General features: G+C 35.9%; 1 protein-coding gene across 3 annotated transcripts in view; it reads left to right on the top strand.

Moving 5' to 3' along the window:
- MYCBP2 (MYC binding protein 2) overlaps positions 1-14,243 on the top strand; it is a 252,568-nt gene that overhangs the window by 18,819 nt on the left and 219,506 nt on the right. For all 3 annotated transcript variants that reach the window (XM_040623680.1, XM_040623687.1, XM_040623672.1), the window contains exons 2-3: positions 5,150-5,225; positions 13,936-14,151. In XM_040623680.1, the coding sequence (XP_040479614.1) occupies positions 5,150-5,225; positions 13,936-14,151 (292 nt within the window). The remainder of the gene's footprint in view (positions 1-5,149; positions 5,226-13,935; positions 14,152-14,243) is intronic.

The following is a 14,243-nucleotide window of genomic DNA, read 5'->3' as shown; positions in this document are numbered from 1 at the left end:
GTGTGAAACAAATAGGGTGAGGTGCTGACAATCTCCATCCAATCATGGAATAAGTAGACTCCTCCCTTTACTGAGATTCTGTCTTCTGGACATTGGAGATTGGGAAATTGACTCTGTCCTGTTGGTCCAGCCTCCCTATCCTCCAGCATCCCATTACTAAGCTTTATGTCATTGGGGAAACTGGCCATGTGTTTGAGGCTTTTCTGGATTTCCAGTCTCATTCCAGCTAAAGCCCCACTAGTTTCTTGTTTTCTTTGGTAGAGTTCCTCTGTTTAAACTAGGCTCAATTTGACCTCATATGTATGCAAACTTTGCAAATACCCCCGTGAAGAAAATGCCAATGGTCTGAGCTCACCGTGGAAGTGCTCTTTTATCTCTGGAGTTTTAGTTCATCTGGTCCTTAATTACTTCCCCAGCATTCTTAGGCTAGTCGAGTTTTTGAAGGAAGAGCAATGGCTTGCTTCTCCCTAGTATCTTATTTTAGGGAAGTGGAAGTCCGGAGTTTATCTTTGCAAAAAGAAAATACATAATTTTAAGAATGCTTATTTGTATAAGCATAGTGATATTTTGAACAGCTTTTATTTATGTTGCATACTAATAGTTTTTTTTTTCTTTCTGATTGAGCCTGTTTATCAAAGTACACTCTAGACCAGGGGTCGACAAACTATGGCATACAGACCAAACTGGCTCAGTGCCTGTTTTATATGGCCTGTCAACTAAGAATGGTTTTGACGTTTTTAAAGGTTTAAAAAAAAAAAAAAGTGTTTTGTGGCATATAAAAATTATATGAAATTCAAACTTCAGTGTCCAGAAATAGTTTGTAATGCTTGTCTGTTTATGTGTTGTCTGTGTCTCTTCTCATGCCCTAACGGTTGAGTAGTTGCAACAGAGATCCTGTAGCTTACAAAGTGAAAAGTATTTGCAATCTAGCCCTTTACAGGAAATAATTTGCCTATTCCTGCCTTAGACCATAGACTCAGGAATTTTTCATTTCTCATTACTAAGGGAAATTAAACAAAAGATTGAAATCTTCTTATTCCAGAAGTTCTTTGAATTTGGACTTATTAAATAACTCCAGTATTTTAGAGTTAAAAAGAATCTCAGAAATAATCTCCTTCGTCTTGTTATTTTACAAATGAAGAAACAGATTCAGAGTGAGAGACGTTTTAAAGTTAAATTATGACTAATTTTTGGTTTTTTTTAGAAAACAGACTCAGCATTAAGCTGATAGAGAGACTAATGATCTGTATCGTGGAACAGCTTGTAAAAATTCATTTGTTCTTACATTGTAGGAAAAAATTGGTTTTCCTTAAACAGTGGTAGGTATTAAAATTTCTTTGGAATTTTTAAAGTAAATATTTTTTAAATAAATATTTTAAGAATGTTAATAGCCTTTGCCTTTTATTAGCACCCATAATTCTTTCAAATCTCATAGGTATGAGGTTCTTTTTGTGAAATGACTAAAAATCCTACAGGATCAATTCCAAACATTTTTTTATTAAGTTCCTATTTGATTTAGGATTTAAAGTCCTAAATCATCATAAATTCCAAGGTGAATTGTTAATGTGTAAGACTGGTTTCTAGAGTTTTTCTTTTATCTGTCCATCCTCAGATATCATGAAAAGTTTATTTAAAGTTAGTTGAAACTAAGCTTTTCCGTTAGTCATATAATGGGATGTTAGCTTACGAACAAATAGCATTTTTATTTTCTAATGTTGACTATAGATTTTCTTCATATAACTTTTAACTTATTACTGGCTGTCTTTGACAACCATCTATTTCTAATAAAACAAGCCAAATTAACAACAACAACAAAACACACAGTAAAATCAATTTGTGGGGATTTGGGAAAAGCTGATTCTTAAACTATATTCAGGAATTGGTGGGTTTAGGTTCATTAAAATTGTTATAACTAATTAAATGCCAAATTGATTAAATGCATAGGAAGAAGTATTTTAGGAATATATATTAAAGCCATTTGAACTTTAAAGATGTTCATTAAGCAAAAGAAACACAAGTATTGGTTTATATTTCTGAAAATTTTAGTCTCTGATGACTAGGCTTCAGGAAAGTCATTTTATTTGGCTTTATATATTCTGCTTCTCCGAAGATTGGTTTTGAGTGAACTTTGATGTTTTTCTGAATTGTATGGAAGTGGCAAACTTTTTAGCATTTACATATTCCTGTTGCTCAGAAAACTGATTTCATTTAATATAAAAGAGAAGTTGTTTTTCTAAACCATAATGAGAAATACTCATTACTTTTCATTAACTTTTTTTTCATTTTTGAGAATTCTTGAACACCTGTGATATGTCAGGCACTGATGCAGGCCTTGAAAGTACAGAGTTGAAATACACATTCTTCATGCTCTCACAATGCTCATAGCTGAATAGACTGTATAAGCAGGTATATCTGTTCATGTGTAGCACATGATACTATTGATCAGTCTTTCTCTTTACTTTCTTAGCATGCTATCTGGGGGAAATCTTATCCATGTACATGGTTTTCCATTACCTCCGTTGCACCAAAATCTGCATAAAATTATTAAATGAATAGCTCCTAAATGGACATGTCTGGCTTACATATCCTTTAAACGTATCTCTGTATCTATGAATCTGTCCTTGGTCCTCTGAGTAATGCTTAAAGCTATTGCTCTGAACTTCCTTCTTTTCTCTCTTTCCTCCTTTTTCTTTTTCTCAAAATAGTATTGAGTACTTTGTTCCAGGTACTTTTTTAGATAAAGAGGCTAGAGCACTGCACAGGAAACACATGGCCTCTGTACTCTCGGTACTTACAGCTTGGTGAAGGAGCAATGCATTGAACACATAATCCCATACATAATTACAGTTGTAGATAACACAATGAAACAAGTGTAAAATGACATGAGAGTGTATATAAGGGAAACTAACTCAGTCTGGGACATTACTGAGTAAGTGACACTTAGATTGGGATGTCAGAGGTGAATGGTGGTTAGCAAAAGATGTGGGAGAGAATACCAGGAAGAGGGAGAACCTTTGTGAAAGCCCCTAAGTAGCTTAGCAGGTTCACACAGCTAGAAGGATGTCTTTGTGGCTGGAGTATGATGAACAAGTTGGTGGGGGTGCAAAATGAGGCAGGGAGGCTGGCAGAGGTCAGATCTTAGTAGAAGATCTTTTAAGCCATGCCAATGCTTTTGGACTCTAACCCAAGAGAATTGTGAAGATATTAGTAGGGTTTTAAGTGGGGTAATTACTTACTCAGATTTCTGTTTCTGTTTTTTTATTTTAAGATTTTATGTATTTATTTGTGAGAGCGCGCATGCACATGAGCACACATGAGCTGGGGGAGGGACAGAGGGAGAGGCAATCCCAAGCCGACCTGAGGCTCAGCGCATAGCCCCACGTGAGGCTGTATCTAACAACTGCAGGATCATGACCTGAGCGGAAATCGAGAGTCAGATGCTCAACCAACTGAGCCATCCAGGCGCCCCTCAGATTTGTGTTTTTAAAAGTTGACTTGGGCTCCTGTATGAAGAATGGATTGAAGCGGAACAAACGCGGATGTACAGAAATGGGTTAAAAAGCTTTTGCAGTAGACCAAGCAAGATGTGATGGTAACTTAGATTATTAGAATTGCAGCAATAGAGATGTAGACAGATTCGAGAACTATTTACAAGACATAATTGACAATTTTGTGGTTATTTTGGTTTAGGGAGTAAAGCTGAAGGAATTGTCAAAGATAAATTTTCATATGCTTGTTCATGTCTATTTTGCTGACATTTTAGTATCTTGAACTCAGATATCTTTAAAATTGAACGGGGGGCACCTGGGTGGGTCAGTCGGTTAAGCAACCAGCTCTTAATTTCCACTCAGGCCATGATCTCAGGGTTGTGAGATGGAGCCCCACACTGGGCTCCATGCTGGGCATGGAGCCTGCTTAAGATGCTCTGTCTCCCTTTGTCCCTTCCCCCTCTAAAAAAAAAAAATAGGGGCGCCTAGGTGGCTCAGTCGATTAAGCATCTGCCTTCAGCTCAGGTCATGATCTCAGGGTCCTGGGAACTCAGGTGGGGCTCCTTGCTCAGCGGGGAGTCTGCTTCTCCCTCTCTGTCTGCCTCTCCCCCAGCTCATCATGCTCTCTCTCACTCTCAAATAAATAAATAAAATCTTAAAAAAAAAAAAAAAGAAAAAATAGAACCATTTTTTTCCTTTTGGAAACTAATTCTTCCCCCTTGACTTCCCTGTTTTTGTGAATGACATTCCTACCTCCAGGTGGCCTAGGCATACAACTTTTGTTTTGGTCACAACCTCCACTAAATTAGTTACCAAGTGTTAAGGACTTAACCTCTAGGATCTAGAGTCTCTTCCTTCCCCTCCCCCTCTTCCTCTTTTCTTTTTGTCCCCTCCTCCTCCCCTTATTCCTCCTCCTCAGTAGCATTCTCTTGCTAGATCATTAAATTATGTTTTTCATTCAAGTCTTTGAGCTCCTTGAGGGCAAGAACTGTCTTTTTCGTACCTAACAGTGTGTACCTCAGTATTAGAGACATAGAAAAATATAGAAGAAAATAAAATACATTGTTTTCCCTGACTCTTGTTTCTTCCACTATAATTTTTATTCTTTGACACATTTTTTCCGTGTCTTTCTCAAAGTCATTCAGGGGCGTCCTTCTGCTTAAGGAATAATTTTGTCTTGGGCCTGTGAGGTTATGAAAAACTGGCTGCAGAATATGAGAAGAGTACGAGTTGGGTTTTTTTCTATAGTAATTTGGTAAAAATTGCCTCCTGTCCCTTTTTGCATTGTAGCCCTTGCAACTACAAAGAGTAGATTTTTCTGGGAAGGGAATATACCTGATACTTATTAGCATCCCCACTGTTGAATAAAATTTTAAAAACTTCATTTGATGCCATTTACCTTTTTTAATTTTCTGAAAATATTTGCAAAATTCAATTTTTTGATCATTTAATGTATATTTCTTAGCTTTCCAGTATTGTGTTATTATCTCAATAGCTACATTGTGTGTTAGTATCTTATATATGTGCATCTAGAGTATATTATTTCATAGGAAGAAAGTTTGTAGGAGAAATATTCAGATATCTACTTTGGAAGTACCTATTTTTCATAGCTTTTTATGTCCTGATAATGAACTTTCATAATTCTTTTTTTCCACTTTTAGGAATAAGAAAATTTTAAATAAGAAGAAGTTGAAAAGAAAACAGAAGAGCAAATCAAAAGTGAAAACAAGAAGCAAGGTAAAACTGCTGACAATTTATAGGGAGTAAGGACTTTTTCATATAGTAATTAGAATAAAAATGCCAAGATTAAAAAGGTATAACCAGCAAACCATTTCATTTCTATTTTTTAATTTTAATTTTAAAAGCCCTTTATTACTTGGTTATACTATTTGGTTTCATCTTTGAGACGTTTCATGACCAGTAGCCTGGAAGTTAATATCTGGGTGCTGAAAATTATTTACTATTTATTCATGTTATCTTTGATCAGTTCTTTGGGGGAACATATCCATTTCTCTTCTCTTTTTTCCACTCTTAACTACATGTTCTAGAAACTGAGTAAAATTGGCTTCTGAGTTGGGACTTGGATTTGGCCTGTGCATATGTCATGAGTTAGGGAGAATCTCGGTGTATCTATATTGTTCTGAGCTTCTTTTGGTGGTAGGTGGCTGTGTAAAAGAAAAGGCAGTGTAGAATATTTGAATTAGATGAGACCGTAGAGAACAATGATCTTTTTTTTCCATCTATGCGGAGATCTTCTCTATTAAATCTTAAACATTTTCACTTTCAACCGAAGAATCTTTTCTTTTGAACAGTACTAAGAACCCTAGACAGGAGAAAGAGGGGAGTCATAACTATGATTTCTGAACAGCTCCACTTTTGGTTAAAGAAACAATAGCTTAGCTTGGCCTATATATCATATTTAAGTTCTACAGACAGTTGTTTCCTGCCCTTTTTAATTAGCGTTCTTGCCATTTTGCAACTGAGAAAAATGTACTTTAAAGTATTAAACCAAAAAATAAAATAAAAGTATAGGGGATGAAATTTATTTTATGGCTCTGTCTTGAGACACAGCTGGATCTATCAGTAATGTCAGCAAATCTGTGTCTTCATCTCTTGCTTCTGCTTTCTTCTGGTATGGACTTATTACCTGCGGCTGAGGGCAAAAGCTGCTGGGGCTCCAGTTTCATTTTCTTTGAGCGAGGGGCCATCTCCTTTATTAGTTCTAGCAGGAAGTTTTGGGTATGATTTTTGATTGACCTTCGTCATTCACTTTGGCCTTGGAGATAGGGTACTTTGATTGGTTATAGTGAATTATGTTTATAATCTTGTGATAGGTGATAGGTGATAGGTGAGCATCCTAATAAGCAGGCCATGTGAAATGGGAGGGGGTAACTACCCTACGAAAAGTGTTGGTGGGTGGGCAGGTAAATGATATATGTTCACTATATCATTTCTTACTACTACTACTTTTGGGATGAAAGAGGGAAATGGAGAACATTCTTAATATACTTATTATATAGTCATTTAGATTTTCAGCCTCTTTCCCTTTTCATCTTTTTGGGGTTATGTGCAAAGTCAGAGTACGGAAATTTTGAAAATCTTTTTTAAGTTCTTTTACGGTTTCCTTTAGTGTTGTTCCTAAAAGTAGTGGCATATGATATTGAGGAAGAGGTGGGAATTCAAGGTCTTTCATCCCCTTCAATTCTGTCTCTAGCTTTGTGCCTTTAGTAATTCATCTTTCTTTTCTTGGCCTCAGGTTTTATATCTGCTTTTTAGGAGCACTTTGTGATAAGAGTGATACAAAAAGAGTTATTCATTTATTCCTAAAACATTAATTGCACATCGACCATGTGCAGGCCTTATGTTGGGTATTTGGGATAGAAAGATGAGTAAGAAATGTTTCCTGCTTATGATGGGCATATAAAATAATAAAATAGTGTTGTTAGTCTCCCTGCCCTCTATTGTTTCTGGACTATTTTTCATTCACCTTCTTTTTTAACAAAGTTATTTCAAAAATGCCAATGAGCTTTACCCCCCCATGTATTTAAGAATGAGCATTTCTTTCCAGCAAATGAAATAAGAGACCATTTAGCTACTTTATTTCCTTGTTTATTGCTTTCATTGACCCCTCTATTTCACCTCAACCATTAGCCATCTCCTTCATTCAGTTTCCTTCTTGTTCAGCTTTGATAGCAAGTCTTTTTAGAAAAAAACATACTTAATCTATATTAGTTCCCTATGGCTGCTGTAACAAATTGCACAAACCTGATGGCTTAAAACAACACAAATTATTCTACAGTTTTAGAAGTCTGAAGTCCAAAATGGATCTGGGGTAAAATCAAGGTGTCAGTAAATCTGCGTTGCTTCTGGAGACTCTAGGAGAGAATTCATTCTTGCCTTTTCCACCTTCTAGAGGCTGCCTGCGTTCCTTGGGTTGTGCTCCTTTCCACCTTCAAAGCCAGCAGTGGTTGGTCAAGTCCTTTCATGTTGCATTACTGGGACATGTTTCCATTGTTACAACTCCTTCTTTGACTGTCCCACCACCCTTTCTCATTCATAAGGACCCTTGTGATTACATTGGGCCCACCCAGATAATCCAGAATAAACTCTCCATCTCAAGATCTGTAAGTTATTCACATCTACTGGGTACCTTTTATCATGTAAGGTGACACATTCCCAGGTTCCAGGGACTAGGGGGAAGATATTTTTGGAGGCCAATATTCTGCTTACCACATCTTCCTTTCTCCTGTGTATATTTGTTGCGCTCATCTGACAAAATTTAATCCTATACGAATCTAGCTGTTTTCTCTTTGCCTGCAGGTGAGTATTGTGTGCTGCTAAAGGGAGTTAAGATATCAGTACACATTCATGATCACCAGTCTCAAATGGACCTTGCATAGCTAAACTGTATTCTTATTTTTTCTGATAAAATAGTTCTGTGATTATTTTAAACCTTTGCCACTCTTCTCAAAGTTATGATAAATCCTACCCTCTAACAAATGAGTTCACTTTCTTACAGAAGAAATCAAATCCATTACACAGGAAACTTCTTCAGCATCCTGTTACCAAACATGCCTGGGTCTTAGGTTAGGATATTTAATAGCAGAGTTTTGAAAGATATAATCAAGGTTTAGAAAATTTTCATCATTCCCAAGCATTTCCTCATCCTCTGCTGTATTCCATCTCTCCCTACAGCTATGCCTCTAGGCAGCAACCACAGATATACTTTCTGTCATTATAAATTAGTTTTTATTTTCTAGAATTTCATATAAATGTGATCATGCAGCATGTACTCTTCTGTATCTGGCTTCTTTCCCTCAGCATAATGATTTTGAGTTGTGTCCATGTAGTTGTATTTATTAACAGTTCATTCTGTTTTTTTGCTGATGAGTATCCAGTTATGTGGATATATCTTAATTTGTTCACCCATTTATCTGTGGTTAGGCATTTCGATATTTTCAGTTTTGGGCTATCACAAATGAAGCTGCTATGAATATTTGTGTATTAGTCTTTGTGTGGTTATATGTTTTTGTTTTTTAGAAGGATAAACACCTAGAGGTGGAATGAGTAGGTGCTGTTTCCTTCCATGATTTGCCAGAAGACTGATAAGTCTCAAAAGCAGTTTACACTAATGGCTAAGATTTATTACAGCCAAAGGTACAGAATAAGCAGCAGGAAAGAGAAATGAATAGTATCAGTGGTGGCTAGGGAGTTATGGCATAGGCTTTCTAGTCCTTCCTTGTCTGAGCACACAGGACATGCTTTCTCTCTGGCAGTGAACTGCAAGGGTATGTATGGAATGTTTCTGTCCAGAAAAGCCCACTTGAGTCTTAGGATATGAGACTTTTATGGGGGATTTGGTTACACATAGACATGTCCTGCTTTGCAGTCAGCAATGGTACATGAAACTCAGGTGCACATCATCAGTTTTGATGTTTGTACAAAGCAATTGAACAAGCCAGTAGGCATGGGCCATTGCTCTGGGTGTATTTTACAAAACCATCAGTAACTAACATAAAGAAAAGTCTAAAGAGCACATTCCTAAGGATTGGCCCACAGTAGGTCCTGGTTCCCTTGGGGAAATACAAGGAATAAGCAATTATACCTGCATTGTTAACTCTTTTCTCATGGGTGGCATGGTAGATGAATGTTTAATTTGTTAAAAAACTATTCAAACTATTTTCCAGAGTAATTGTTACATTTTACTGTTCCGCCAGTCATGTATGAGAAATCCAGTTGCCTAACGTCTTTGCAAACACATGGTATCATTAGCATATAAAATTTTAGACATTCTAATACATAGGGGTATTTCACTGTGGTTTTAGCTTGCTTTTCTCTAATGGCTAATGATGTGAACGTCTTTTCATGTGCCTTTGGCTATTCATATCTTTTTTTGTGAAATGTCTTCCCTATCTTGCCTCCCTTTTTATAATTGTCTTGTTATTGAATTGTCAGAGCTCTATATGTACTCTATATACAAGTCCTTTGTTAGATATCTGTATTACAAATAATTCTTTCTGTTCTATGACTTGCTTTTTTATTGTTTTTATATAGTGCTTTAGAAGAATAAAAGTTTTTAAGTTTCCTGGATGTAATTGATTATTTTCTTATATATTTGATTCATGTATTTTGTGTTCTAAGAAATCTTTGTCTACCCCAGGTTCACATAGATTTTTTTCTATATTTTCTTCTAGAGATTTTATAGTTTTAGCTGCTATATTTATAAGACCTGTGATACATTTAGAGTTAATTTTTGTGTATGGTATGAAATAAGGGTTCATGTTCATTTTTTCATATTGGTATTCAGTTGATTGTCATCATTTTTACACAGACTTCTCTTTTTCTTTTGAATTGTCTTAGCACCTTTATAAAAAATAAGTTGACCATATTCATTTGAACCTATTTCTGGAATTTATTTTTGTTTAATTGATCTATATATCTATTTTTTTTTTAAAGATTTTATTTATTTATTCGACAGAGATAGAGACAGCCAGCGAGAGAGGGAACACAAGCAGGGGAGTGGGAGAGGAAGAAGCAGGCTCATAGCGGAGGAGCCTGATGTGGGGCTCGATCCCAGAACGCCAGGATCACGCCCTGAGCCGAAGGCAGACGCTTAACCACTGTGCCACCCAGGCGCCCCTATATATCTGTTTTTACACCAATACCACACTGTTTTCTTTACAGTAGTTTTGAATTCAGGTCATATGTCTTCCAACTTTGGTCTTTTTAAAAAAATTGCTTTAGTTACTTTAGGCCCTTTACATTTCTATATAAATTTTAGAATTGGCTTGTCGATTCTGTTTTTAGAAGTCTCTAGAATTTTATTGCGGCTTCATTGAATTTGTAGATTTGAGGAAGAGTTGCCATTTTAATGAGACTAAGTCTTCTAATCAATGAACATGGTTTATCTCTATTCTCTTTATCTAAATTTTCCTTAATTTCTCTCAGCAGTGTTATTTTGGTTTTCAGTGTACAGAGCTTGCACATAATTTTATTAAATATAACTAATTTTGTGTTTTTTATGTTATTACAAATGCTATTTAATTTTTAAAAAAATTTTGAGATGATCATAGTAATGCAGTTGTGAGAAATAATACAGAAATCCTATATACCCTTCACTTGTTTTTTCCAATTGCTAAGGTATTGCAATACTGTAGTAAATATCCCAACCAGGAAACCGATACTGATCCGACCTTCCGAACTTACTCAGATTTCACCAGTTTTACACATACTTATTTGTCTTTGTGATTGTATGTTTAGTTCTATGCAATTTTATCACCTGTGTGGATCTGTGGACCATTACTGCAGTCAGTATATACAAGAGTTCCATCACAAGGATCCTTTTTGCTACTCTTATATAGCCACAGACATTCCCCCATACTCACCCTCTCCCTAGCCTCTGGCAATCACCAATCTATTCTCTATTTCCTTAATTTTTTCATTTTAAGAATGTTCTATAAATGTAATTATGGGGATTGGCCTTTGCCACTCAGCATAATTCCCTTGAGATTTATCCCAGTTGTTGCATATATCATTAGTTTTTTCCAGAGTGGCTGGATCATTTCACATTACCATTAACAATGTATAAGAGATCCAGTTTCTCCACATCTTCACCAGCATTTGGTGTTGTAATTATTTTTTATTCTAGACAGTCTGATAGGTTTGTATTATATCTCATTTTGTTTTAATTTGCATTTTCCTAGTGGCTTACCTTAGTGAAGTTATTATTTGCCTTCTGTATATCTTCTTCGGTGACGTGCCTGTACGTGTCTTTTGCCCATTTTCTTTTTTTTTTCTTTTTTTTTTTTTATAATGATTTTTTATTTTATTATGTTAGTCACCATACAGTACATCCCCGGTTTCCGATGTAAGGCTCGATGATTCATTAGTTGTGTATAACACCCAGTGCACCATGCAATACGTGCCCTCCTTACTACCCATCACCGGTCTATCCCATTCCCCCACCCCCTCCCCTCTGAGGCCCTCAGTTTGTTTCTCATAGTCCATAGTCTCTCATGTTTCATTCCCCCTTCTGATTACCCCCCCTTTCTTTATCCCTTTCTTCCCCTAGTGATCATCCTAGTTCTTATGTTCCATAGATGAGAGAAATCATATGATAGTTGTCTTTCTCTGCTTGACTTATTTCACTTAGCATTATCTCCTCCAGTGCCGTCCATGTTGTAGCAAATGTTGAGAACTCGTTCTTTCTGATAGCTGAGTAATATTCCATTGTATATATGGACCACAACTTCTTAATCCAGTCATCTGTTGAAGGGCCTCTCGGCTCCTTCCACGATTTAGCTGTTGTGGACATTGCTGCTATGAACATTGGGGTGCATATGGCCCTTCTCTTTACTACGTCTGTATCTTTGGGGTAAACACCCAGTAGTGCAATGGCTGGATCATAGGGTAGCTCAATTTTTAACTTTTTAAGGGACCTCCACACTGTTTTCCAGAGTGGCTGTACCAACTTGCATTCCCACCAACAATGTAGGAGGGATCCCCTTTCTCCACATCCTCTCCAACAATTGTTGTCTCTTGCCTTGTCTATTTTTGCCATTCTAACTGTTTTGCCCATTTTCTAAATTGAATTGCTTATTTGTTTGTTTTTTACTGTTGAGTTTTGAAAATTCTTCATATATTCTGCATGGAAGTCTTTTCTCAGGTATGCAGATATTTTCTCCTAGATGCTATTATTTTTTAAATTATATTTTCTAGTTGTTCATTCTTAGTATATAAATACATTAATCTTTTTTAATATGATCTGGTATCCTGTGACTTTGCTAAATCCATACATGATTTCTAGTGGCATTTTAACAGACATTTTAAGATTCTCTGCATGTCTTCTGCAAATAAATTTGTTTTCTAGTAGGTACTTCTTCCTTTCTAACTATACCTTGTATTCCTTTTTCTTGGCTTATTACACTGGTATATCTAGTACGATGTTGAATTGTATCCCTGAGAATAGGTATCTTTGCCTTGTTTGCATCTTAGGGTGCAGGCATTCAGTCTTTTACTATATTAGCTGTGGGTATTTCATAGACTCCTTTTATCCAGTTTTGGAAATTTTCTTTTATTCCTAGTTACACTTTTTATCATGAATAGGTGTTTGATTTGTGTCAAATGCTTTTTCCATGTTTGGTTTGGGGTATTATGTGTTTTTTTTCTACTTTGTTGGTATGGGGAATTATACTGATTTCTTTTCCAGTGTTGTTACCAGCCGGTTTTTTGGTAGATCATGATGTATTATCTTTTTCGTATGTTCTTGGATTTGGATTGCTAATAATTGCTAATTTTTAATATCTCTGGAAGGCATATCTACATGTTACTTGTTAATTAACTTTGGTATATATTTTTTCTAACAGGGAGTAGTCCACTTTTTCCCCAATTATTTATTGAGGAAGGGTAGAATTTTCAGACCAGTGTTTTTGGTACTTGAGGTGTACTTCCTGGATGTACTCTAATTTGCATTAATAGAACTTGCATTAATAGACTATCTTAAACCAGTTCTGTATATTTATAATGTAAATGTTGATCTCAAAAGTGTGATTGTGGTCTGATGAATAAAATGCTGGGCCAAAACAGAAAAGGACTATTTAGTTTTAATAACTAAATTACCAAGCATATGGTTTTTAGTATTTATTAAGACTGATAGCTAGGAGAGAGCTTCAGGAAAGCATATGTCCATAATCTGCAGAAATCTAATTTCCTAACATTACCATTATTTAAATGAGAATGAAATTAGAATTGACTAAAATTGACTAAAGTTGAGGGTTTTTTTGTTTTGTTTTGTTTTGTTCTGATTTCTGTTTAAGTCCCTAATCCACTTTTTAAAGAAATCAAAATGTAATCCAACATATGTAGTAGGTCATTGAGACTCTGTAATACATCTCATGTCCCTTAGAAAAGCACCAAATTAATATTCTGTGATACTAAAACAGTTTTGTTTGCTCTTTTCCTCTCATGGGATAAAAGGACATTCCTGTTAGATTCTTTGCTACTCTCCAGCCCTTGTCAATTTGGTTATTGCTGTGTTACTTAGAAAGTAGCGAAGTGTAGAAGAAAGGGTACTTATTATAAATTGAGTCGGTAGACTTAGATTATCTTTGCCGTGTCACATATTTAACTTCTGCAAGTCATCTAGCATGTCTAATCTTTAATTTTTTTTTTTTAAAGATTTTATTTATTTATTTGACAGAGATAGAGACAGCCAGTGAGAGAGGGAACACAAGCAGGGGGAGTGGGAGAGGAAGAAGCAGGCTCATAGCAGAGGAGGAGCCTGATATAGGGCTCGATCCCAGAACGCCGGGATCACGTCCTGAGCCGAAGGCAGACGCTTAACCGCTGTGCCACCCAGGCGCCCCTAATCTTTAATTTTTTATTTAAAATGAGAATTGGTGATGATGGAAAAGAATATGAAATTGAAATGTTATATCTTATATTTCAGTCTGAAAACTTGGAGAGTACAGTAATCATACCAGATATCAAACTACATAGCAATCCTTCCGCATTCAATATTTATTGCAATGTACGACATTGTGTTCTGGAATGGCAGAAAAAGGAAACATCGTTGGCAGCTGCATCCAAGAACTCTGTGCAGAGTGGAGAATCAGATAGTGATGAAGAGGAGGAATCCAAAGAGCCACCTATCAAGCTTCCAAAGGTAAGTCACTAAGTTCCACTTGAATGGATAACCAACAGGTGTTTCAGCTATAGTACAAATACTTGCATTGCTAAAATATCTTTTTATAAAAT

This window comes from Ursus maritimus, unplaced genomic scaffold, assembly GCF_017311325.1.
Source record: "Ursus maritimus isolate PB19 unplaced genomic scaffold, ASM1731132v1 scaffold_10, whole genome shotgun sequence".
Lineage (NCBI taxonomy): Eukaryota > Metazoa > Chordata > Mammalia > Carnivora > Ursidae > Ursus > Ursus maritimus.
The sequence above is the reverse complement of the archived record's forward strand: the minus strand, read 5'-3'. Positions and strand labels throughout refer to the sequence as shown.